This window comes from Dasypus novemcinctus, chromosome 25 (assembly GCF_030445035.2).
Source record: "Dasypus novemcinctus isolate mDasNov1 chromosome 25, mDasNov1.1.hap2, whole genome shotgun sequence".
Classification (NCBI taxonomy): Eukaryota; Metazoa; Chordata; class Mammalia; order Cingulata; family Dasypodidae; genus Dasypus; species Dasypus novemcinctus.
In genome coordinates this window covers 18255295-18283195 of record NC_080697.1, presented here as the reverse complement: position 1 = coordinate 18283195, position 27901 = coordinate 18255295, and the positions used below count along the sequence as shown (strand labels likewise).

The 27901-nt window shown below is 41.3% G+C and overlaps 1 protein-coding gene across 1 annotated transcript in view; it reads right to left on the bottom strand.

The window, feature by feature from the left end:
- Positions 1-721: 721 nt before the first annotated feature.
- GPN1 (GPN-loop GTPase 1) overlaps positions 722-27901 on the bottom strand; it is a 33444-nt gene continuing 6264 nt past the window's right edge. The window contains exons 6-15 of the mRNA XM_058287776.1: positions 27617-27654; positions 22608-22686; positions 22308-22402; positions 21344-21389; positions 20527-20673; positions 10555-10637; positions 9363-9402; positions 7226-7316; positions 4842-4949; positions 722-3199 (exon numbers count right to left, since the gene is read on the bottom strand). Of these exons, the coding sequence (XP_058143759.1) occupies positions 3114-3199; positions 4842-4949; positions 7226-7316; positions 9363-9402; positions 10555-10637; positions 20527-20673; positions 21344-21389; positions 22308-22402; positions 22608-22686; positions 27617-27654 (813 nt within the window). The 3' untranslated portion in view covers positions 722-3113. The remainder of the gene's footprint in view (positions 3200-4841; positions 4950-7225; positions 7317-9362; positions 9403-10554; positions 10638-20526; positions 20674-21343; positions 21390-22307; positions 22403-22607; positions 22687-27616; positions 27655-27901) is intronic.

Below are 27901 nucleotides of genomic sequence, written 5' to 3'. Positions count from 1 at the left end.
ACCGTGCTGCTGTTGGTGGCTGGGTTAACCTTTCTTCCTTACATCAGCACCTGCACAATGGTCCTTACTCGTTGACTCCATAGCTGTCCTACCTGCCACCTACGGGCCTCATTAAGTAAATGACGTAGCAACTGTAGTAACTGCTCATATTAGCAAATGTGTGCTCTATCCTTGGTAATGAATAGCTTTAAGTTTGGTCTTCTGAGACAGAATATAAATCTTGGGAAATTTAGACTACTCCTTTAATAGACCAAAAAAATCAAAGCACGGCCTTCATTAGCATAGGGCTGAGTACCTTAAGTGTTCCAGGCATAGAGAATAAAGATGAATGCAATAATAACAAAATGAGGTTATAATTTAAATTAACAGGTAATTTCTAATCTACCAATTAGGTCATATTACATCCTCAGTACACGTATCTAAACCTTTCCTGCCCCAGTCACTCTTGTTTATTAATGAGGGTGACCACCAGGCAGTTTCAGTGAAGTAGCCATCTGAGTGTGTATTCATTTAATGAGCATTTACTGAATACCCCTTACATGCTAGGTTCTGTCTGACACAAAAATGATCAAGCCTTAGTCTCTGCCCAAATGGAACCTATAGCATGGTGGAGAAAAACCAAGTACATTCAGTTTTGTTTTGTTTTGAAAATGGTCTCCTCTTGAGGAAATTTTACATTTTTAGACCAGTGATTCCTACAACGTATAGAATACTGAAATACTTCATGGTAAAATAAAATACTTTTATTGGTTTAGAATGTTTAAATTGGAGAATAGGCACCTCTGGCAGTTTGATGTTATGAATTCCAAAATTTATGAATTCCAAAAAGAGATGTTTGTAAACTGGTCTGTTCCTCTAGGCATGATACCCTTTGACTGATTTAAACTCAACAGTTTTGTATTTACTTGATTAAATGAAGATTAAAGCTTTGATTCGACCAAGTCATTAGGGTATGCAGGGTTGAGTCCCCACTCCCTCGTGGGCTGATAAAAGACTCTCACAGGAGGCAGATGAGTCTCAAGCAAGTGGGCTCCCATCTACCATATAAGATGGTCAGGGTTCGATACCCAGGGCCTCCTAGTGAAGGCAAGCTGGCCTGTGTGGCGAGCTGGCTCACGTGAAGTGCTGGCCCATGCAGAGAGTTGGCGCAGCAAGATGATGTAACAAAAAGAGACACAGAGGAGACAGAAGAGACTCAGCAGACGAGGGTGAGGTGGCGTCAAAAAATGATTGCCTCTCTCCCACTCCAGGAGGTCCCAGGATCAGTCCCCAGAGCCGCCTAATGAGAATACAAGCAGACACAGAAGAACACACAGTGAATGGACACAGAGAGCAGACAATGGAGGGAGGGGGAAAGAGATTAATAAATAAATATTAAAAAAAAAAAAAGACTCACACAGAGGTAGACACACAGAGAAGACAAACAGAGGAAGATAGAGAGCTCCACAGACACAGCAGAGGCCCAGGGAAGAGAGAGAGCCATTCGCCTGACAGTTTACAGCTGACCTTGTGAAGAGACCAGAGCAGCTGAGCACAGAAAGAAATGAGCCCCAGGAAGAGAGATGAGCCCTACACCAGGCTACAGCTGAGATCAGAAGCTGGACCCACACAGCCTTAAAAGGAAAGAGGAAGGCTGAACCTCACAGATGTTGCCCACCATCTTGCTTCAACATGGGGCAAGTTTGTTAAGTAAGTAACTTTGAGTTGGACTCTTTAGGGCCTAGTAACTGTAAGCTTTTACCTCATACAAATACCCTTTATAAAAGCCAACAGATTTCTGGTACTTTGCATCAGCACCCCCTTGGCTGACTAATACAGCACCAGACTGTTTTTAGGGTACTTTGATACCACAGGAAAAGGCAGGTAAACCCGGATTGGTACCTGAGATTCAGAGCCTAGAATTATGGCATGGGTTGTTTGAATAGGAACAGTGGTTCTCAAACTTAGCGTGTACAGAATCAGCAGGAGGTCTTATTAAAATAGATCCCTGAGCCCCACACCCAGATTTCTGATTTAGGAGGTCTAGAGTAGGGTTTGGAAATCTGCATTTCTAACAAGTTCTCAGGTGATGTGGATGCTTCTGATCCAGCGACCACACTTTGATGAGAACCACTGGGTTGGAGTATAGATAAGGCAGAGATAGGGATCTCTGAGAGAATATACTGTGTTTTAAGATCCCGTGAAGAATGTGGAGGCAGGCAGACCCTTACCCTGGCTGTCAGATCTGGACTGTGCACGTGAGCCAAACCCATGGCCTTAAGGATACCTTAAGTTCACAGTGCAATAGTGACAGGGCCTGGCTCTGGATCTGCTTACTAAGCATCTGTACTTAGGAAACTTTAGAGAATATTACCTCCTCACTGAGACAAGTTTAGGCATGTGGCTTTAAGCTTCCCTGTTGAATAGAAGTGAATTTATTTGGGATTATATAATTTTCTATTTCAAAATCAAGACAGGAAAGCTTATGAAGTTAGAGTTAAGAACTCTTTATCCAAGTCACCATTGAAAGCAGGATTCTTATTAATTATGAATTAAGGATTCTTACTAATCAACCATGATAGGACCTGATGTCCCATGATGAGCTACCCAGTGTGAGCCACATTTCATACCAACAGTGACTGGCTGCCAAAGAGACTCCACTGCCACTCTAGGCAAGTTCATGTTTCCCCTCTCCTTTCTGCTAAAGCAGGAGAACTCACAGAATCAAGAACAAGTTGTTTGGGAAACAGTCTATAGATCCAGCCTAATAACAGATTCAAAGTGATTACCAACAGAGTAAGCTCTCACTTCCATCCATCAGCAGCAAAAGTACTTGAGTTCCAAATGATAAAACTTGAAGTTTCAAGCTTAAAGGGACACAGCTTCCAAGATCAGGCCTTGCATAAGTCCACAGCAAAGGCCTGGAGAAATCAGCATTTGCCTTCCAGACCCCAGCGTCTTTATATCCCTGGCTACATCTGAGTCATGAGATTTCCCTACTAAGAAAACTCTGCTACTCTGAAGAAAACTGTCCTTTATGGTAGCCCCCCAGTCAGAAGTAAGGATAGTTCCTTCACACAGAATTCTAAAACTTCAGACTTCAAAAAACAACTGAGGCTTCTAAAGTCTCTCTCCTATTTGTTGCTTCTCTTCCAATACTGTGCCATCGATTCTTGCATAAAATTCTGGAATGCTGGTTCTTCACGGCTTTCCTCAGTAACTGAAAGGAAAAAAAGGGGAATTTTTAATAAATTCTCTCCCAATAGTCAGGTGGATTAGAGCTGCTGTCAGCCACCCATCAGAAACTAAGTGCTCACTCCTCCCAATAAGGAAACATCTCCCTGAAGCACGCACTATTTTTCATGTTCCTAAAATGTAGTTTCATTGAGATTAACCTCCCTCATTGAGTAGGTAAAATGACGTCCCACTCCTACGTATTTTTAATTCAAGAGAAATGAAAACACATGTCCACATACAAATCTGTTTAAGACTGTTTACAGCAGTTTATTCATAATAGCGAAAATAAGGAAACAACCCAAATGTCCAGCAACAGGCTAATGGATAAACAAATTGTGGTAGAGCCATGTAATGGTGTATTACTCAGCAGTAAATAAGAACAAGTCACTAATAAATGTTACAACATGAACAAATCTCAAAAGGATGATGCTGAGTGACAGAGTTAAATACAAAGCACTAAATAGTATATGATTCCATAATGTAATTTATAGGCTACAGTTATTATAACAACATTGTAATGTTTTTGTAGCAAAAGCAAAGTTACTATATTAATTATGAAGGTAAAAAAAAGAATATGGGATGTGGTTTTGTGAGAAATACAATTAAGCATTTTCTTTTTCTTTTTTTTTTTTATTAATAAGAAGACCTTGACTATGTCATTTAACTAATCTGTGTTCATCTGTGTATCTTTCTGAACACTAGAGGAACAATTGAGTTATAGTAGTTGGAATTAGATGAGATACAAGTGCCTGAAAAAGAACTTTTTAGGAATAATGTTTCCATAACTTGTTGAGCTGCCTTTTTCGTTCTATTATTTTTGCAAATTTGAAATAAAATTCTTAATTTTAAAAAACACAACAATTGTATGATTCTATTATGTAAGATTCTGGAAAAGTCAAAATTATAAGAACAGAAATCATATCAGTAGTTTTCAGGGGCTAGGTGTGTAGGGAGGGGACTGGCTAAAAAGGGACATGAGGGAACTTTCAGAGGTAATGGAAATGTTCTTTATCTCAATTTTATTGGTTACATGACTATACATATTTGTTAAAACTCACCGAACTATAAACTCAAGAAGAATGGCTTTTACTGTTTGTAAATTATATCTCAATAAATCTAATTAGATGAGGCAATTTACATGTTAGCACCCAGTACCCAGGAGTTAAAAGAGGTTGCTGCTGGTCATAGCTAGACCCTAAATCCTGGGGCTGTTTTAAGAAAGAGCTTCTGCTCACAATGCATAAGCTATGCCAAGGGGAAGGTCTCTGAGTGTCCAGAGCTATTCTGTCCTCACTGTTATGGTCCTTTCTGGCTGGTTGGGTCTGCTTATATGTTCTTAATAAAAACCAACTAAAATGCTGGACTTCTCAAATTGAGTCAGGTCCTAAAGAGGAGAAGACACCTGACCAATGAAAGGCCTGTAATCAGCTCAACAGTAGTCATTCACTAGGAAGGCTGGGAACTCTCAATATATGAAACTCCTTCCTGGTGCTGTATCCCCTCCTCTCTTTCTAGTTCTGCCTGCATGCTTAAGGTCTTCTCTCAACAAAAGGAAATCCCTAAGGAAACAATGCAAGGATAAGCAGCCAGTTCTGTTTTCATGAGCCACCTCAGCCACCTCTCACCTCTGTGGTCAATATCATCAGTATCACTGTCTGCTTCCTCATCCTCTTCCTCCAAGGTTCCTCGAGTGAGGATCAGGTCAGAAGGGTCCATTATAGGAGATGAGCTGTCTATACAGAAAACACTAATCACTGGCATGACATGAACACCAGCCCCTTCCAAAAAGTGATTCTGAATCAATAAGTAAATATGATTATAAACTGACAGGATAGAAGAGGTCATGACCAATATAAATGCAGGATCTTACCTCTTCTAAATATATTATTGATTTTTTTTTAAAGGAAGTACCAGGGATTGAACCCAGGACGTTGTACAGGGGAAGCAGGTGCTCAACCCCTGAGCTACACCCACTCCCCCTATAGATACTTTAATACCACTTACCATCTCTACGGTTCTTTAATTACAAAGTGTTTTCATAAATCCAATAACCCAGAAATTATCATTTTTAACATGAGGAAAATATTACTGAAGTAGCTTGTCTTTTTTTTCCAGCTCTCAGCTGGGAAAAAACTATGGTTTTTTTCTATGAAGGCTAAAAGACATTCAAGCACTTCCAGTGTGCTGGTGAGTCAAGGGTAAAAGTGTGGTGCACTGAGAAGCCTCCTGGTGGAAATACAAATTCAGACAAGGTCTGAAGAGAATGTGGGGTGAAAGGACCTAGAATGGAAGAACCAGAATACTCAAGAAAAGGAGAGGGAAAAAACAGAAATAGAATATACTAATAGAGGTAAAATTCCCTACTCAGGGAAACTGAATGCCAAGCCCCAATTATCAGGAGAAAGTCTACTCAAGGAATTCCTGGGCAAGGGGTTCAGCCTGACGGGGTTGATCTCTAAGAGAACCTGAAACCAAGTCTCCTAAAGCCGTGGGAGGGACATGACCACTCTCTCTTCAAGAGCTTAAGAGGTCAGCAAAAAATGGGTAATATCTCTACTATATTAAAAGAACTGGTGAGAATTTGAAAATTAAAAGGATATTTATATAGTCTCAAAGTATCACCCCATAAAACACTTATTACAAAAGAAAAAATAATAACTTTTCTATGAAAAAACATGGCAGACACCCCCTTAATCAATCAAGGTTAGTATGGGACAGATCAACATCGTGCCTCCAGATCCAATGCACTGAAAAGAACACAACTTCACTGCTGTAAAGTTATACCAAAAATGCACAACCTGAATCAAATCATGAAGAAACATTAGATAAATGCAAATTGAGAGAAATTCTATAAAATAACTGTCCTATAGCTTCAAAAATATCAATGTGATAAAATATAAAGAAAAACTAAGAAACTGTTTGGGAGGAAAGGACATGAAAGAGACCTGGCAAATGAATACTACGTAGATCAAGGATTGTCTCTCACTGTAAAGGGCAATGGGCCACCTCTAAATAAGGTCTATGAACAGTACTGTTGCTTGTTTTTAGGAAATATACTGAAGTATTCAAAGGTGAAAAGGCATCATGTCTGTGACTTAGATAATTCAGAAAAAAGTTATATATGATAAGACATAAATAAAATATAGGGAAGCAGACTTGGCCCAGTGGTTAGGTCATCCATCTACCACATGGGAGGTCCACGGTTCAAACCCCACGCCTCCTTGACCCATGTGGAGCTGGCCCATGCACGGTGCCGATGCGTGCATGGAGTGCCCTGCACGCAGGGGTGTCCCCGCATAGGAGAGCCCCATGTGCAAGGAGTGCGCCCCATAAGGAGAGCCACCCAGCGCAAAAGAAAGTGCAGCCTGCCCAGGAACGGTGCCACCCACACGGAGAAATGACACAACAAGGTGATGCAGTAAAAAGAAACATATTCCCATGCCACTGACAACAACAGAAGCGGACAAAGATGACGCAGCAAACAGACACAGAGAACAGACAACTGGGGTGGGGGGGCGAAGGGGAGAGAAATAAATAAAATCTTTAAAAAATAATAATAAAATAAATAAATAAAATATAAATGTAAAAATATATAAGAAATCTGAAATCTGATTAAAGGGTATATAGGAATTCTTTCCTCTAACTGTGAAAACTTTTCTGTAAATTTGAAATTAGGGCAAAATAAACCACAAAAAAGGATGACGTGTTGGGGGGCTTTAAAAAAGTGTAAAAAAAAAATTATCAAGTATCTTTCCCAAGTAAGGCAAAAAAATACCTGAAGAAAGAACCCAAAGTATAGTTGTAGACAACTTTTAGGAGTTTGCCTTTCCAAATTATTATTTATATTTATTTTTATATGTGCATAAAAAATTTACCACGTTTACTTTTACTTATCTCTTTCTCTCACATATGTATATATGTATACACACGCGTGTGTGCACATATATTCCTGTTGATTTGAAGTAAGTACCTTCCTTTTAGCTCCTAACACCAAGAGACCCTCCAGTACCTGTGGCTGTTCCCACGTCCAAGGCCACAGAGCCCATATCTTTCCGAAGGCGCTCCAGCTGTTCTTTCTGCTGCTGACTCTGTGCGCTGGCCTGCGTACACAGAGAAAAATGCCATCACATTAACAGGGGAGCCTTGAGTTAAATGTCAGACTTCTAAGTGGAGATAAGCAATGATGCAAATACTAGGGGCGACTTAAATACTGAACAGATATGGGATGGCCAATTTGGGGCCAGAAGCACTGAGCAGCGTGGGCCCAGACTGTAGCACAAGTTCAGACCAGAGGGCTCTGCTGACTGAATTAGCAGATTAAGATGCTGGACACAGAAACATATGAAAAGAACCCTCCAGCAGACAAAGCAGGAAGACCTGGTGATCAAGAGCCCAATGCAGCCCATGTGGGCAAGACACTTGATCATCCGGGGTGAGAGTTGTGAACCACCTCTCTGCTCTTTTTTTTTTTGTCAATTTTTTTAAGCAAATCAATTTTATAGATACATATTAGTAAAGCACACAATCCATCCAAAGTGTACAATCGATGGCATCTGGTATAATCACATAATTGTGCATTTATCACTTCAATCATTAGAGCACTTTCATTATTTCATTAATAATAATAACTGTGACAGTTTGATATTATTTATGATTTCCAAAAAGAGATATAGATTATGTTTGTGGACTGGTCTGTTCCTCTGGGCTTGACAACCGTTTGACTGAATCCCAGCCCCCTTGGTGAGCTGATGATAAAACTGACTCTCACACAGAGAAGATACACAGAGGATCCTGCAGCCCCAGGAAGAGATATGAGCCTGGTAGTTTACAGCTGAGCTTGTGAAGAGACTAGCGCAGCTAAGCCCAGAAAGAAACAAACCCCAGAGGAAGAGATGAGCCCTATGCCAGCTACGCTGAGACTGAAAGACGCTGGGACAGTAGAGCCTGAAGAAGGAGGAGGCACGCTGAACTCTCACAGACATCGCCCACCGTCCGTCTTGCTTCACATGTGGACAATGACTATGGGTGAGAAAGTACTTCTTATGGTATCTTGAGTTGGACTCTTTACAGCCTTGTGACTATAAGCTTCTACCCCAAATACATACCCTTTATAAAAGCCAACAGAGTTCTAGTGCTTTGCATGAGCACCCTTCTGCTAATATACTAACTAAAAAACAGACAAACAAAAAATTCATCGCCTCTCAATCTCTCTATGCTTCCCCTACTGTAAATAGCTGCTATTTCAGGCTATTCTTGCAATTTCATTTATTTAAAAGCAGTTTTATTGAGATATAGTCATACAAAATACACTCTCTAAAGTGTATAATCAATGGCTCTTAATATAATCACAATGTTGTATATTCATCACCAAAAAAGTTTTAGCACAATTTCATTACACCAAAAAGAAAAAAATCCACATCCCTTAGTAGTCACCTCTCAATCCCTCTATCCTTCCACAGCCCTATATAACCACTCATCTAATTTCATCTTTATAAATTGATTTACATTTACGTATTAAATAAATGAAATCATACAATACATAGTACTTTATGCTTGGTTTCTTTTACTTAGCATAATTTTTTGTCTGATATTAACATCTCACAACATTAACATATATTTGTACCATTTCAAAGAAATCAATCTTACATATACAATACCACCCACATTTGTATTTCACATGAGGCTTTACTATGCTATACAGTCCCATGTTACACTTTCTAGCTTTCCTTTTAGTAATTTACATGACCTAATAAAGAAACAAAAATTATATAACCAGCCTTCAAATGGACCTTAGGGTGGGAGTGGCCAGCATATAAAACAGGAAAAATGATTTAAAATTCAAATATAAAGAGAAGAAACATAATTAAGTGGCCTTTCTGCATTCAGACAGCATACATACATACATGCATACATACATACATACATACATACAAACTTAAACATACAACTTAGCAAATATCTAAGATAGATTGATAACCCAAAAAAAGCCTTAATGTCACCAAGTTTAGTACATGGTTTGAGGTTTTGTTTTTTCCTTTTTTAATTTGTTTCTATTTTTTGTTTTTTTGTTGTTGTTTCTTTTTTTTATTTCTAGCTGAGGTTGTTTTTAAATGGCCCTAAAATATACAAACAGCCTCCTTTCTTACCACTGATTTCTTCAGACGTTCATATTCAGGACGATATTCCCTGGAAAGAGAAACACTTCATATATTCCTTTGCTTAATAATCTGTCCCGCCCTCTTCCCAAACACATCTTTTTTCCAGGGATCCCGATGATGACAAAAGACCTCATAAGTCTTAGTCTGTCTGCCCCTATGGAATTTCAAAGCCAAGGTGCCCACCCCACCCAGAAAAGAACAGACAATATCCTGACTGCTAGGTGGGAAAAGTTAACACTGGGGAGATCATGACTGACACACTCTGCCATTCCTTTGGTTATATGCCTGAGATGAGTAAAGCCCAAAACATAATTACTTGGGCACCAAGGAAAGGATATAGAAAATAAGTCTCTCCTGAGGCCCTGATAACATTAATAAACCCTTCTCTGAGAACCACAAACTAAAATGTAGTTGTTAGGATCCTGCCAAACAGAAGCACCTAGGAACAGGCTGATAAGCAGCCCTATGGCCCATGGCCTACGAAAAGGGTACAGGGCCTCTGACCCCACTGTCCTTTAGGTAAATGGAATGCCAGCATTAACCATGACAATGTTATAGAAACCATTTATTATGAAATGTGCTTACAATGTGCCAAGAATTGGGGCTACATGCTTTGGATATACTTTCACTTTCTCAAACACTCCTACGATGACCTTAGCAATAAATATTATCTCTGCTCTATAACTATGGAAAACTTACTAAGGCCACTCATGTATTAAATGGAGGAAACAGAAGTCCAATCCATGCCTTCTTGACTCCAAAGTTAATGCTCTTAAATCAGGGGTTGGCCAATGTGGCCTATGGGCCAAATCCAGTCTGCCTGTTTTTTTACATAGTTCTATTAGCACATAGTCATGCCAATTTGTTTATGTATTATCTGTGGATGCTTTTTCCCTACAATGACAGTTACTAGTTGTGGCAGAAATTGTGTGGCTGGCAAAGCTTAAAATATTTACTATTGTCTCTTAACAGAAAGTCTGATGAGCCCTGCTCTTGAACATTCAATATAGTGACAACTTTATACTTCTATTTAAAATAAAAAAGGAATGGGGACTTGTTACCTATACATGTGGTCAGATTCAGTACACATATGCATGGCAAATATAATACATACACTATGAACACCTAAGTGCTTTGTGAGTTACAAAGAATGTCATCAGTAGGATTTTCATTTCCTCACCTGTCATATTCTTCAGCAGCACTGGTGACTTGCATGAAGAGTTCGTCTAAACCTGTACCCAGAACAGCAGAGACACCCACCACCTGTCAAAGCACAACAAGTGCCAGTGAGGAAACAATTGTGCATTTTCAAATGGTGTACACTCTTTAGTTCAAAGGGTATAAAATCTTCAGAAATGAGGTCTAGATACCTTAGGAAGTAACTGGCACCACCTCAAAACCACTAGCCTGGCTATTATTAAAAAAATTAAAATAAGTGCTGGCGAGGAGGTGGAAAAGAGGAACCTCTGTACATAGGTGGGGAAAATGTAAAACAGGGCAGCCACTGTGGAAACCAATTTGGTAGTTTCTCGAAAGGATAAACAAGTTATGCCCTAACTACCATAAGACCAGGCAATCCCACGTCTAGATCTATAACCAAAAGAAGTAGAAAAGCAGGGACTCCAGATGTACATAGCAGCTTTATTCACAATAGTCAAAAGGTGGAAGTAACACAAGTGTCCATCAAGAGAAGAAGGGGGAAGTGGACGTAGCTCAACTGATAGAGCATCTCCCTACCATACGGGAGGGTCCCGGGTTTGATACCCAGGGCCTCCTGCCCTGTGTGGTGAGGTGGTCCATGTGCAGAGCTGCCGCGCGCAAGGAGTGCCGTGCCATGCAGGGCGCCGCCACGTGGGGATGTCCCACGTGCAAGGAGTGTGCCCTGCAAGGAGAGCCGCCAGTGTGAAAAAAGCGCAGCCTGCCCAGGAGTGGTGACGCACACACGGAGAGCTGACATAGCTAGATGATGCAACAAAAAAGAGATGCAGTTTCTTGGTGCCACCGAGGGTGCAAGCAGACACAGAACGTGCAGCAAGTGGACAAAGAGAGAGCAGACAATGGGGGGGAAGGAGAGAGAAATAAATTTTTAAAATTTTAAAAAAAGAAGAATGGACAAACTGTGGTATATATATACAATGGAGTATTAGTCATAAAAAAAAAAAAATGAAGTTCTGATGCATGTGACAATGTGGATGAACCTATAAGACATCGTGTTAAGTGAAATTAGCCAGATACAAAAGGACAGCTATCGCATGATCCTACTTCCATGGAATAACTACAATATGCAAATCCACAGACAGAGGTGTGGGGTAGGGGAGCGAGGAATTAATCCCTAATGGGTACAAGGTTTTTGTTGAGTGGTGATGGAAAAGTTTTAGTAATGGATGATGGTGATGGCAGCACAATGGTTGAGTGTGATCAATCCCAAAGAATTGTATGCTTGGGAGTAGCTGAGATGGGAAGTTTTAGGCTGTTTTATCACAATTTTTTAACAAAAGGAAAAGAGACTAAAGAGACAATGACAATTAAAAGCAATACATGATCCTGGATTGGATCTCATAATGGAGAAGAAAATGGCCAAAAGGACATTACTAGGGCAACTGAAAAACCTTGAGCTTGAAAACTGCACATAAATGTGATATATAACTGAATATCTTTGTTTTTAGGAAATATACATAGAAGTATTAAATGAAAAAGGAACATGACGTATCCACTCTACTCTCAAATATTTAGAAAATAGAGGAATGATGAAATGGATGGCCATGTGGATGCACAGTCAGAGACTGAGAGAGGAAGGGAGGGAGGGAGGCATAGCAAAGGTGGCAAATGTTAAAAATTGATAAATCTAGGTAATCTGGGTATTTAGGTAGAGGGTTATTGGAATTCTAGTTATTGTTTTTGTAATGTTTTTACAATTTCCTTTAAGTTTTAAATTATTTCTAAATAAAGTCCCAAGCAAAAAGTCAAGCTAAACAAAACAAACCAAGGAAAGCTGATAGAAAACAAAACAACATGCCTAATGAAAAGTCATGGAAATAAATCTATGGAAAATAAACAACAGAAGAAGAAAAGGATAATTAGGACGGAAAAAGTGGTTAGACTTATTACCCTTCTTTTAAGGCATACCTTTAACTCTATATTTTCCAAAATACCTCATTTCAAAAGTGATCTGTCCCTGTCCCGATCAAGATGGTGGAGAAGCTTCAGGGCTCTGATATCCGTCAAAAATTTTGAGCAACGAGCAAGAAGGGGCAGAAATAGTTCCCTTAAAGCTCCAGAAAACAATTAAAGGACTGCAGTAAAGTGGCAAATGCGGAGTCAAGAAAAAGGCAACTTCAGGAAGTGGACTTGGCCCAATGGATAGGATGTCTGCCTACCACATGGGAGGTCTGCGGTTCAAACCCCAGGCCTCCTTGACCCATGTGAAGCTGGCCCATGTGCACTGCTGATGCGCTCAAGGAGTGCCCTGTCAAGCAGGGGTGTCCCCCACGTAGGGGAGCTCCACGTGCAAGAAGTGCGCCCAGTAAGGAGAGCCGCCCAGTGCGAAAGAAAGTGCAGCCTGCCCAAGAATGGCGCCGCACACACGGAGAGCTGATGCAGCAAGATGACACAACAAAAAGAAACACAGATTCCCGGTGCCGCTGATAAGGATAGAAGCAGTCACAGAACACACTTCGAATGGACACAGAGAGCAGACAACTGGGGTGGGGGGAGAGAAATAAATAAAAAATAAATCTTTAAAGAAAAAGGAAACTTAAAAATGGTAGGAGAGAAGCAGATTTGGCTCAACGGACAGCCGTCCGCATACCACATGGGAGGTCCCAGGGCCTCCTGCCCCACGTGGTGAGCTGGACAACTCACAGTGCTGATGCGCGCAAGGAATGACTTGTCATGCAAGGGTGTCCCCTGCATAGGGAAGCCCCACATGCAAGGAGTGCACCCCGTAAGGAGAGCCGTCCTGCACGAAGAAAGCGCAGTCTGCCCAAGTGTGGCACCGCACACACAGACGCAGCAAGATGACCCAACAAAGAGAGACACAGATTCCCAGTGCTGCTGGCAAGAATCCAAGTGGACACAGAAGAACACACAGCGAATGGACACAGAGAGCAGACAACAGGGGAGGACGGGGAGAGAAATAAATAAAAAAATAAAAAAACAGTAGGAAAGAAGCAGATATAGCTCAAGTGCTTGAGCACTTGCTTCCCATGTACAAGGTACCAGGTTGAATCCCCAGTACCTCCTAAAATTTAAAAAAATATATATATATAAAATAATAAAATAAAACAAATCAAAATAAAATGGTAGAATCTCCTGTCACCCATACTGTCCCCTCCAACATGGCCTCACAGGTTTGGCGTGCAGCCAGCCTGCACTCCCAGTGCAAGTCCCTGGTCCTGGCTGTGAAGGGAGCAGCGTAACCTTTGAGCACCTACTGGGAGAATGTGTGTCTGTGCCATTCTATCTGGTGGCAACCTCAGAGACTGAACCAGCACACCCGTTGTGGACTTGTTGTCCCACAAATTGCCCTGCATGTAGAAGGCAGCTCACGGAGCTCTCCTACAGAATGCCACAAAACAGTCAGATCACAGCTGCCTGGGGCAAAGGTTTGCTGGCTGTAGGACATACGGTACAGTGCCCGGAACCATGAAGAAACACTATTTCCTATGGAAGAGCAGAAATTCAGATCTATGTAAAGATGGAATTCCCACGGCCACATGCCATGGCCAAGACAAGACACATGTTCAGAAAGGACTGGGGAGGACCCTACACATTCACCTTGAGCTATTCTCTAAACTCATTTTATGGCTAAGCTCTGAAAAACAGCACTCGTTCAGGCCAACTAGCATAGACTGAAAAGGGTGTTTTCTTTTTTTTTCCTTCCTTTTTATTTTGTTAGCTCTAAGCATTCAAGGAAAGTTCTGTCATAACCCTAGCTGGAAACAAGTTTAAAAAACACACCAGAGTCTAAATTCTAGCAATTAACATTAAAAATATCAAAAAGTCCAGGTTTCAGCAAAAGATTACAAAGCATACCAATAAATAGGAAGCAATAGTCCAGGTAAAGGAGAAAATGAAAGCATTAGAAACCATGAGTGAGAATGACTAGACCTGGAACGTATCAAATAAAGACTTTTTAAAAATAGTCCTAAATATGCTCAAAGAGCTAGAGGAAAACATGGAAAAAGAACTAAAGAACATGGGGAAAATGACAGCTAAACACAAAGAGAATATTACTAGAGAGATGGGAATTGTGAAAAGGAACCAAACAGAGCTAAAGACCACAGTAACAGAAATTTAAAATTCCCTACATGGATTCAAGCAGATTGGAGCTGGCTAAAGAATGAATCCGTAAACCTGAAGATCAGAGAACTGAAATCATTCAGCCTGAGGAGCAGAAAGAGGAAAAAAAATTTTTAAAAGTAAGCAGAGCCTGACAAACCTGTGAGACATCATCAAGTATACTATACTTGATATATTATATATATATTATACAATACATTATTATGGGAGTCTTGAAGAAGAAAGGGACAGAGAAAATATTAAAAGAAATGGCTGGTTTTGTGTGACCTATGTATCTTTTAAAAGTAAGTAAAACATTTATTAAAAAAATGAGAGAAATGGCTGAAAACTTTCCAAACTTAACAAAAGACATAAACATATACCAAAGACACTGAACAAACTCCAAAAAGAATAAACCTAAATAGACCCACATCATACCATGTTAAAATCAAACTGTCAAATGCTAAAGATAAAGAATTCTGAAACCCACAAGACAGAAACAATATGCCATATACAAGGGAGCCTCAATAATATTAAATGCCCACTTCTTATTGGAAACCATAAAGACAAGAAGGGAATAGGAAGACATATTTAAAGTGTTGAAAGGAAAAAATTGCCAATGAAGAACTTTACATCCAGCAAAATTTTCAAAAATGAGGGGGGAAATGGATGTAGCTCAACCAGTTGGGCTCCCATCTACCATATATGAGGTCCAGGGTTTGATGCCCAGAGCCTCCTGGTGAGGGCAAGCTGGCCCACACAGACTGCTGCCCCACTACAGAACACCACCCCACGTGGGAATGCAACCCCATGTGGGAGTGCTGGCCCACATAGGAATGCCATGCTGTGCAGGAGTGCTGGCTGACGCGGAGAGCTGGTGCAGCAAGATGACGCAACAAGAGACACAGAGGAGAGAAAATAGGAAGACATAGCAGAACAGGGAGCTGAGGTGGTACAAGAGAGCAATCATGGGAAACGGACTTTGGCCCAGTGGTTAGGGCGTCCGTCTACCATATGGGAGGTCCGCGGTTCAAACCCCGGGCCTCCTTGACCCGTGTGGAGCTGGCCCACGTGCAGTGCTGATGCGCGCAAGGAGTGCCGTGCCACGCAAGGGTGTCCCCCGCGTGGGGGAGCCCCACGCGCAAGGAGTGCGCCCGTGAGGAAAGCCGCCCAGCGTGAAAAGAAAGAGCAGCCTGCCCAGGAATGGCGCCGCCCACACTTCCCGTGCTGCTGACGACAACAGAAGCGGACAAAGAAACAAGACGCAGCAAATAGACACCAAGAACAGACAACCAGGGGAGGGGGGGGAATTAAATAAATAAATAAATCTTTAAAAAAAAAAAAAAAAAAAAAGAGAGCAATCACCTCTCTCCCAATCCAGAAGGTCCCAGGATCAGTCCCTGGAGCCACCTAATTAGAATACAATCAGACACAGAAGAACAAACAGCAAATGGACACAGATAGCAGGCATTGGGGAAGGGGGAGAGGAGAAATAAATACATCATTAAAAAAAAATGAGGAGGAAATTGACATTTCCAGATGAACAAAAGCTGAGATATTTCATTACCACTAAACTGGCCCTACAAGAAATGCTAAAGGGAATTCTACAGGTTGAAAAGAAAGGACATTACAAATAGATTGAAGCTACATGAAGAAATAAAGATCTCCGGTAAAAGTAACAACATGGATAAATATAAATGCCAGTACAACTGTATTTTTGGTTTGTAACTCCACTTTTTACTTCCTACAGGATCCAAAAGGCAATTGCATAAAACAATAAATCAGTGGTTCTGGACTTTTGTATAAACATGTAATTTGCAACAAGAACTACATAAAGGTGGGAAGACAGAAGAGTATAGGAAGATAGTTTGTGCATGCTATTAAAGTTAATTTGGTTTAAAATCAAACAATATTTAAGATGTTAAATTCAAACACAACAGTAACCACAAAGAAATTATTGGAAAATATGCAAACTCAGAGACAAAAAGGTTACAGGGGCAGGAGGTAAGGGGAATGCGGAATCAATGTACAATGGGTTAGGGTTTCTGTTTGAGATGATGGGAAAGTTATGGTAATGGATGGTGGGAGGTTACTGTAAGACTTGAATGTGATTAACCCCACTGAGGGGTATGCTTGAGAGGGGCTAATGTGGGAAAAGTTTACATTGTTTATATGTTTTCACAAATGAAATTAAAAAAAAGAAGAAATAAGGAGATAAAGACAATTAAATGCAATACTTATCCTGGGCTGGATCTAATAATGGAAGAAAAAAGGTTCAAAAGGACGTTATTGACACATAATTTAGAAATTGAAATAAACACCATAAGCTTTATATAAATGTTAAATTTCTTGAATGAAATAACTGTACTTTAGTTATCTTTGTTCTTAGGAAATATACATGGAAGTATTAAGTTTGAGAAGCATGATGTATATTACCTGTAGTAGTTTGATATGGCTATGAATTCCAAAAATAGATACTGGATTATGTTTGTAATCTGATCTGTACCTGGGTATGATTAAGTTATGATTAGGACTTTAATTGGGCCACATTATTAGAGAGTTGAGTCCCCACCCCTTAGTGGGTAGGGACTCACAGGTAAAGGCATGGCAATGGACAGAGTTGGAGGGTTGTTTATATTGGAGTTTTGTTGTTGGAGTTTGATGCTGAAGCCTTAAGCTGGAGCCCCAGGAAGTAAACACACAGAGGAAAGAGAAGCAAGCCCCGGGAAGAGAGGAACCCTGAACCCAGAGAGAAGCAAGACCCTGGAAGAGAGGAACCCAGAAGCCTGAACCCTCTCAGATGTCAGAGGCCGTCTTGCTCCAACATGTGAAAATACTTTGGTAAGGGAAGTAACTTACGCTCTATGGCCTGGTATCTGTAAGCTCCTACCCCAAATAAATACCCTTTATAAAAACCAACCAATTTCTGGTATTTTGCATCAGCACCCACTTGGCTAATACAGAATTTGGTACCAAGGAGTGAGGAAGTGCTTTTACCAAAATGCTGGAATGGTTTTATAAAAGAGTAAGGGGTATTTTTTGGAGGAATTATGAGATGGTTGGAAGAAGAGACCTACAGTGCTTTAAGAGACTATTTGATAGCAATATGGATGCTAAAGAGACTTTTTATGATGCCTTAGAAGTAAATGATGAAACTATTATTGGAAATGGGAGGGAAAGTGATTTATGTTTCGAAGTCGCAGAGAACTTAGCAAGATTAACTCCTGGGGTCGTATGGGAGGCAGAATTTGAAAATGTCAAGTCTGGGCAGTTAGCTAAAGAACTCTCCAAAGTAAACTCAGAGAATGCAGCTTGGCTTCTGCTTGCAGCTAATAGCAAAATGCTAGAAGAGAGAGATAAGCTGAGGGCCGAACTGTCAGGTACAAAAGAAACAGAAACTAACTCTGGAAATTCCAAGCCTCTGGAAATCAAGCTCCCAGGAGAAACTGCCCCATTGGAGGACTTAACTTGGAACTTTTAAATCAGGATTGAAGATGCAGTTATCTCGGAAAGACTTGTGGAAAGTCTTACTGTCTGATGGCTTGGACCCCTGTTTCTTGCATGCTAAACCAACAAGGTTTTTGAGATAATTGTATGAACAAAACCACTGTCAGCTCGGATTAAAAGGTTCATGGAAAGGAGAGACTGAAGGAGAAACAGCTTCAAGAGGAAAATCACGGAAGCTGAGATCTGGAATTAAGACATCACCTTAGTCCAAGAGAGGAACCCCACCCTTGTGTACAGAGAGGGTGAGTTTGTACCAACAGTTAAAGAGGGTGGATGTTTCCAACTGAAGTTCTGGGGGAGTTTTGCTGCCCCAGGGTACAGGGAGGGTGGAGCATATTCTGCAAGGATTAGGACGGTTAAGGTCAGCACCCCACAGGTCTGAGAGGGGTGGACCTGTCTCCCATGGATTAGAGAAGGCCAGATGGTCAACTCGTTGCTCTGAGAGGGTTGATCCTGCATGCCAAAGGTTAGGGAAGGCCAGGTGGTCAACTCGTTGCTCTGAGAGGGTTGAGCTTGTATGCCAAACGTTAGGGAAGACCAGGTTGTCAACTCATTGCTCTGAGTGGGTTGAGCCTGTTTGCCAAAGATTAGGGGGAAGGTTGTCTTCACGTCACTCGACTGGGGAGGTTAAGTCTCTAATGCAAAGATTGGGTAAGGTGTGACAATCACCCCAACACTCTTGGAGGGTGAGGTCTGGAGCTTGGTTGACACCCAGATTCTTGATGAGGGTGGAACCAAGAAAATGGCAGTTGGGAAAGCATGTGGAAAGGGTGGATTCCCATAAGACACCAAGGAGAAGAAACCGTCATCTTAAGAATGACTCTCAGACTGAAATTGAATGGAGGATGTCCTGCAGGTTTACTGAACTGTAGAGGACTCAGGACTCATGTTTCCCTCCCAATTTCTCCTTATTGTAATGAAAATGTTTATTCTTTGTCCATTTGTATATTGGAGACAGATAAATTGTTTTTTAAGTTTCAGAGGTCTACAGCAAACAGGACTTTGCCCTAAGACAAACTGTATTTCTTTAAATTGATTGTGATGATTTAGTACTTGCATTGTTACTGATTTATGGGTTTTTTTTGAAAATTGTAATGTCCTTTTGGAATTCAGAGGGTGGAGTGTAGCAGTTTGATATGGTTACGAATTCCGAAAATAGATACTGGATTATGTATGTAATCTGGTCTGTACCTGGGCATGATTAAGTTATGATTAGGGCTCTAATTCAGCCCTAATCAGGCCCAATTAAAGGCGTTGCAAAGGACAGAGTTGGAGGGTTGTTTATGTTGGAGTTTTGATGCTGGACTTTGATGCTGAAGTCTTAAGCTGGAGCCACAAGAAGTAAGCACACAGAGGATTCTCGAAGAGAGGAATCCAGGAAGCCTGAACCCTCTCAGATGTCAGCAGCCATCTTGCTCCAACACGTGAAAATAGACTTGGGTGAGGGAAGTAACTTATGCTTTATGGTCTGGTATCTGTAAGCTCCTACCCCAAATAAACACCCTTTAAAAAAACCAAGCAGGGAAGCGGACTTGGCTCAAGGGATAGAGCATTCACCTACCACATGGGAGGTCCACAGTTCAAACCCAGGACCTCCTTTACCCATGTGGAGCCGGCCCATGTGCAGTACTGATGCGTGCAAGGAGTGCCGTGCCATGCAGGGATGTCCCCCGCATAGGGAAGCCCCACGCACAAGGAGTGAGCCCTATAAGGAGAGCCACCCAGCGCAAAAGAAAGTCCAGTCTGCCCAGGAGTGGCGCCACACACGCAGAGAGCTGATGCAGCAAGATGACACAACAAAATGAGACACAGATTCTGGGTGCCACTGACAAGAATAGAAGCAGACACAGAAGAACACAGAGCGAATGGACAGAAAGAGCAGACAACTGGGGGGCAGGGAGGGGAGATAAGTAAAAAAACAAATCTTTAAAAATAAAAAAAAATTTAAAAACCAACCAATTTCTGGTATTTTGAATCAGCACCCCTTTGGCTGACTAATACACAACCTATTCTCATAAATTTAGAAGAGAGACAACAGGTAGATAGATAGATAGATAGATAGATAGATAGATAGATAGATAGATAGATAGATAGAATGTTTGACAGAACGAAATGGCAAACGAAGCAAAATCGATAGATTATGAAACTTAACACAATATAAATTATATTTCAATTCTGTGAATAGCCGTCTCTCCTAACTAGACCATAAACTCTGAGGGCAGCATCCCTCCACGGTTTTTAAAACCTTTAAATGTTAATTTTCAAAAGGTACTGAACTTCCTTTGAAAACTAGGTTCAAAGCCAACTCTAAGGATTAAGACGTTATCTATAGAGGCTGCAAGTGTGAGTCAGAGAGAAAGTTTACCCTGAGTGAGCTGTAAAACTCATCCAACACCAGGCTCATAGAACGAGTCAGGTTACTGACGTATGTAGTCTCCTGATTCAAGGCATCCTGAAAAGCCTCAAAATCCTGCATCCATTCCACTGCAAAGCTGTGATCAATGATGTCAGTCTGTTCCAGGGAGAAGTCAACCATCAGCAACCAAAAATGAGGCAAGGCAACAAACAAAAGGAAAAGGTTTTTTTGTTTTTGATTTTCATGAAGTGTTGACAGCAGACATGCATATTTTCTTCTCTCTCTGCTTCCCCCATTTCCTCCTCCATTGCAACAAGCCACAAAGAGCCAAGACTGTAGGGGTAGTTTATGTAATTAAACAAAGACATGCGTTCTCTTCAGTGGAGCAGATGCCTCGCTATCCAGTGCCAAATGCCTATGGCCACAGGGCATACCAGCATGTTCCGGGCTCTTATGGCAATTCATCTCCTGCATCCTAGCCATTGCCTAACAACAGGGAAGTGTGTTTTTGTATGTTTCCTCAACACTTACAATAGACTAGCCGTCCCTTTTCCATTTATACGGTCCCAATTCTGAGGGATAATCAATATGCTAGGGTTGAAGGCCTACGTTAACTAGTCTAAAAACAACACTGGATGAGAGTCATGATAAATTTTCATTCTATTTGATTGAATCTATTTCCTAGAAGTGCCCATGACTTTCTTTCAGTAAGGCCTAAATCGGCTCTCTGGTGTCTGAGATAATCCTTCTCACCCGCCCAAACCTGACAACCACAAGGTTCTGATGAATAAAGAAATGTGACTCACAACCAAAAGGATCTACTTACTTTATTCATGACCACAATGAAAGGCAGCTTGGTTTTATACAAGATGCTGAAAATCAAACATCAAGACGTTATTAATAAGACCACTTAGGCTCTTGCTCTCCTGGTGTTAGTCTGAGGGGACTGAGTACGAAAAGGGGAATGGGTTCAGACTCTAGATGAAGTTTCCATTTTTAAATGCCATTCACATATTTTCCTCTCCCAAGAGGAAAACCATCACCACCATCCAGCAAACAATCCACCCACACACACTCTCTTGGAGAGAGAATGATTTGGTATAGACACTTTTTTTAAAAAAAAAATAATGAACTGTCTTTTAAACAATTAATATTGAAATGAAATAATGCTGCCAGGCATCAGATTTGTCTGGACCAGAATTTCTTGCCTCTAACAAGGGGCATCTTAGTCATATTAGAAGAGACAAATATTGGTGAGAGCTCTTGTGCAGGCCCCAAATCAAATTCTCTCAGCCTGAATAATGACCTAGCTTGCTCCTAGGTCTAATGCACTAATGTAGCTCAATGACACTCTCCCAGTGGCACCACACCTGTGCATTTTAGAATTATGGATAAAGCTTCTTATTCATAGTCTCTCATCATATTGTAATTTCATTCTACTTATCATTACACAAAAAACAGCATCAGACCAGGGGGATCTATTCTATTTAGTTTTGGATTTCATTCAACTGGAGGCAACTATCAGAAGGTTCTTATTCAAATACCACCTATTTCTGTAACAAGCAAGAGAAGATGATCAGAAATTGCTGAAAATACCCATGGTACATGCACCTCTTTTCTCTTCTGACACTCCCTCAACTCACAGCCACCAAACTGAGTGGCAAATCTGGATGAGCACCAACCTAGGGATAAGCACCCAGGTCAGAGCATTATCAAACCAAAAAGGAAGAAGAGATGAGAAGGTGGCTTCCTACCCCTCTGGAATACCACACCTGCCAGCAATGAATTACCTGCATGCATACAGCATATTGGACATGAAGGTTACTGGGTTGGTACTTCGCGATGTGTCCATTACATAGATGACAACTGTTGGAAATGAGGATGCCTGAAGTCACAAAATAATCAAAACCATGGTCAGAGGGTTCATGACCTAGCCACAAACTTCTTTTTCCCTAGCAAGGGAAAACCATTTGAGGAAGGCTGTGCAGTGCTTCTATGACTCCCTCCCATACAAAATCCCAGGCAAGAAGAAGATGCTAATCCAGTCTAGCCCCCTAGTTACTTCCAGTCACAAGTCCTAGAGCACTCACCAGGGCCTCAGTGATGATTGTCCCAGAAGCTGACCAGGTGAACACCTCAATCTGTCCAGGTGTATCAATCAAGACATACCTAGGTCAAGAAAGACAATGATAGAAGTATTACACTTGTGCAATGCTGAGATATCCCATTACATGGTTACATTACACACCTGGTTATCCTAGGTTGGACTAATCTCTGCACGCTGCCAAGTCTAACTTCCTCCCATTGCTCTTGAACTGTGCACCATATTCTCCTAGGCTTGTTCGATGTCCAATATTCAAGCAAATGGGAAGGAAACTGTGATAGTTGTAAAAGCATACTGCATTAAAAATGAGAAAGAAGCAAAACCAGGAGGTAAATCTCTTGGGAAACCCTCTGGTAATATCACTGATGACACCAATGGCTGACTACTCTTTGAAAACCTTAGATTCATCATTTTATTCACTCAAGGGCCACCTCTCACACTTTGTCAGCACCAAAAAAGGAGGCCATTAAGATAGGAAATCTAGGGAAACGGACTTTGGCCCAGTGGTTAGGGCGTCCGTCTACCATATGGGAGGTCCGCGGTTCAAACCCCGGGCCTCCTTGACCCGTGTGGAGCTGGCCATGCGCAGTGCTGATGCGCGCAGGGAGTGCCGTGCCACGCAAGGGTGTCCCCCGCGTGGGGGAGCCCCACGCGCAAGGAGTGCGCCCGTGAGGAAAGCCGCCCAGCGTGAAAAGGAAGAGCAGCCTGCCCAGGAATGGCGCCGCCCACACTTCCCGTGCTGCTGACGACAACAGAAGCGGACAAAGAAACGAGACGCAGCAAATAGACACCAAGAACAGACAACGGGGGGGGGGGGGGGGGGGGGGGGGTGGAAATTAAATAAATAAATAAATCTTTAAAAAAAAAAAAAAGATATGAAATCTAGACTGGCAGGTGATTCCGTGGCCAATGTCAGTATGAGTGTTTCCAGTTTCAGAATAAGAAACAAAATAATTCAGACTAAGGGCTAAGCGCCAGGCACTAGAGGGTTACTTTATCACATCCCTTCAAGGTAGTATTGTCTTCAAGTAGCATATGAGAAAAGTGAGACTCAGGGAAGTTATGGGAGTCGCCCAAAGTACACATAACTAAGATCTGCACCCAGTTTGATCTGGCTCCGCTCCCTCTAGTATGCCAACCTAGATTCTGAAGATAAACATGCCCATCAGATTTCATCATACTGATCACCTTTGGAGGTCACCAAGAACATCTGAGTCAGAGACTGGAGCTGTGTGTGAAACAGTAATTTCATTTCCTCCCAACTCCTATTGACACCATCAGCCCTCTGCCCTTCTTTCACTCCTTCCTGTCACTTCCTCTTAAATGACTCTTCTCTGTCCCTGGATCCATACCCGCGGTTGTCCTCTAGTAGATGCTATCACACTATTACAAATTCTCCCCTTCTCCGAAGCTCCAATTCTAGAGACAGCTTCATAATTTGAGAATGAAATCGTTATAAAGGCTAAACAAAGTTAAAACATCACTTGTAATGGGGTAGACATTCTGATATTTTTTGAGATAGAGAAGTCAAGATAAGGATTAGGTTGGCAGGAAGGACAAGGTATGACTAATCCTGATCATAAGCCACAGTACGAAATTGTAAAATAAATCGCTTTTTATAATTCCGTATTATTTGATTAGCATGAGGGTTAATTAACTGAAGTAAGATCAAGAAACAACAGAGAAAAATGGAGATGAAAGAAATTATTTTCTAAAGGAAGCAAGTATTTGTTTGAAGTGAATATGTTCTGAAATCCCAATTGGTGAGGTGATAGCAAAGATCAGAAAAGCACTGAAAAGTTAGAAAAGCAGGGGCCAGGACTAAAGAAGAAATCCAAATAAGAACGCCTAAGCCCACCATGGACAAAGGAGTCCCGCCCCTCCCCTGCTAGGGCTCTGCCACGTAAGCCTAAAATGAAACATGGAAAACCAGGTGTCCTGGTAGCAGACAAAGTGCACTGAAGGACTACATACGGCTAAGCTTTTGGTTGGCCCTCTCGTGAGCAATAAGGTGCTAAAGCGATTAATACTTGCATCTTCTAGATTAAAATGGTATGTGAATATAGATGGCAGACTCCCTCCTCTGAGCTCTCCCCTTCTCCCTGGCCACTCCCTCAGGCTGCAGAAAGAATTTCATCATGAAATATTCAGTCTGCACATTGTGACCTGAAATGAAAACCTAGCAGGTCTCAGGACTCTGAAGAATTAAAAAGTCCTCATACTATAACTAAGCAAATACAGTATCTAGGCAGAGCACTTACATAACCCTGAGAGTGAGTGCCTCCTTAATTTTGCGCCCTAGGTGCCTTTCTTTCCTCATTCTAGTCCTGGCCTTGCACAGAGGAAAGGCCGAGATAATACAGGCTAACGCAGATTTTTTTTAAAGAAAGAACAAAAGAGATTAAAACAATTAAAGAGAAGCTGATAGATGCAGAAGTAAAACAAATACAATCCCAAAGGATAACTGGAGTCCCGGAAATAGAGGATTCAACAAATTGAACAGAAGATGCATTTCAAGATATACCAAAGAAAAATTTCCTGAAACTTAAATCTGCTGACTGAAAGAGTGTGTCATGCTTCTAGAAATTATAATATGGCCTGCTCAACAATGGGCATATCAGAACACTGAGGCTCAACACTGAAGCATATATGAATTAAAATAGTACACCTGAGGAATAAAAAAATTTCTCTAGGCATAGAGACCAAAAAAAATCAGTTCCTACACAAGGGTGGGTGGGAATAGATGAAGTGCACAGAAAAAGACACTAAGATAAAACTGAACAAGTTGTTGACCTTCAAATAAATGTTTATCTAAAGATTTAATACTTTGTCGTTTTCTTACATTATATTCAAATAAAACTATATTTGATACTTTTATTTTAAAACAGTTTCTCTTCATCTGCCCCTCAAATGACCTAGAAAGGACTCCTTACTTGGCTCCTCCACAAAAGCAATGAGAACACTGGCAAAAACTATAAAAAGCAACACTTCCGGAACTTTGGAAATTAACTAAAGGCTTTTAACGGGGAAGCAGATTTGGCCCAAAGGATAGGGTGTCCGCCTACCACATGATTCAACCCCATGTTAAAGGTCCAAGATTCAAACCCAGGGCCTCCTTGACCCATGTGATGAGCTGGCCCACGGACAGTGCTGATGCACGCAACGAGTGCCGTGCCACGCAGGGATGTCCCCCGTGTAGGGGAGCATCACATACAAGGAGTGCGCCCCGTAAGGAGAGCCGCCCAGCACGAAAAAAGTGCAGCCTGCCCACGAAGGGCGCTGCACACAACAGAGAGCCGACGCAGCTAGATGACGCAACAAAAAAGAGACACGGATTCCGGGTGCCGCTGACAAGAATACAAGTGGACACAGAAGAACATGCAGCGAATGGACAGAGAGTAGACAAACGGAGGGAGGGGGCAGGCAGGGAACGGGAGAGAAATAAATAAAAAATAAATCTTAAAAAAAAAATGGTTTTTAACAATCCAAGGAATGTTTATTCAACACCAACAACAAAACCCACAATGAATCTCAATAACCACAGTGAGTCTGTTGATAAAACTGGCCCTGATCTCACCTCCTTCCAGCCAGCACTGCGGAAGCCGTGAAAACTACAGCCTGGCAGCCAATGGAAGGGGCAAAATGGGATTGGAACTCCCCAAAAGCCTCATCCCAGAGAACTGTCACGACCTGTCTACAGCTGACTAAAAACCTCCACTTTCAGCGTTTGTCTTTATTTGACCTAACTCCGACTCTGCGGAACAGCTCTATCTGCAGAGTGTTTTGCATCAGCAACTTTTCGGCACGCCATCTGTCTGTGGCAGAGTTACCAGCTGGAGCTAACAAGAGGCTAGCCTAAAACTTCCACAGGAAAAACTGGGGAATGAGATGTCTATAGGGGACTTTGAAAAGGTCCAACATATTCCTGAGACTCTAAAAAGCCACACACATGTGCAGGGCTATATGTATGCCCAGGAGAGACCTGTGAAGGCCCTAAGTTCTCACCTCTGATTGACCTTGAGGCTTTGCACTAGCAGGAAGTGAAGACTAAGGCAAAGCACTGAAGATATGCCCCAGCAGAGCAAAGGCTGGGAGACTCCTTCATTCCAGGTACTTAAGGAAATCTCTGTCTAATCATTAAATAAATACTAAAGCTAATGTGGCCTGATCAGGAACTTCAGTGGCCACACACATCAAGGAACACAAACTTTAGAGAATTAAGCTTAGAAGAGGCTTTAAATAAACCACTCACCAACAAGAAATCCTGGGGAGGGGGAAATCTGATTTCTAGAGTTGACATGTGACACTATTAAAAAACACAACTCTCTAGTATGAGCCCAGTTTGTAAAAACATCTTTATCCAGCCATATTTCCATCTATATACACATGGAAACCTGTGAAAGGCTTGCCACTTAATGTAAATGATAGTTATTCCTAATGTGAATCAGGATAATAGTTTCATTTTTTAAATGTTACACATGGTCTGAATTCTTTATACTGAGCATATATCCTTTAGTACAAAAACAATTATCTTTCTTAAAAAAACACATTTAGTTAATTGTGGATGAGGATAATAAATATTTTCCATTTTGATCATTTTTAAGGTAAAAATTACTTCCTCTGAACCATGTACATGACATTCATTTAAACAAGGTGGAAAGGTATTTCAGAAACTTTGATGTCAACAAGCATGGTTTCCCAAGAAAAAGTAGGTAAATAACTGAATTTGGACAAAGTCTCAGAATACCTCCTACTTAGACACCCTCTCACAAGAAGCCATGGGAGTATACCAAAGTAATTAGGGGATATGATAGGAAATTTAGCTCTGCACTCCACAGCACCTCAGTGATTTTTTTTTTTTTGCCCACTTTCTTTGACTCTTAATTGATTCACCGGAGTCTTAATCCTTTCAGCGTTTGACAGTATTCCAGAATCCTCTAAGTCAGAAACCTACTGAATAGAGTAATAAATCGGTGTTAAACTGAAATCACTTACTTAGACATGTTCTGGGCCTTCTCAATAAATTTCATCACCTAAAAGAAAAAAAATGTCAATAACAACAGGATCAGATTTCATCACAAAAGCAAAGCACTCTTGACAGGGGGACACACCTCACAGGCACCCTCAACTACTAATTCTCTTTTCTCCATCCCAGGACAACTAATAAACTCACCCATCTGTATAACACATCCATACCAGGAAGCACTGTAACAATACCCGGGAGCATGGTGCAAGGACCTGAAAAGCTAAAGCCTTCATTTGGTCACTGTCAAGTCATAT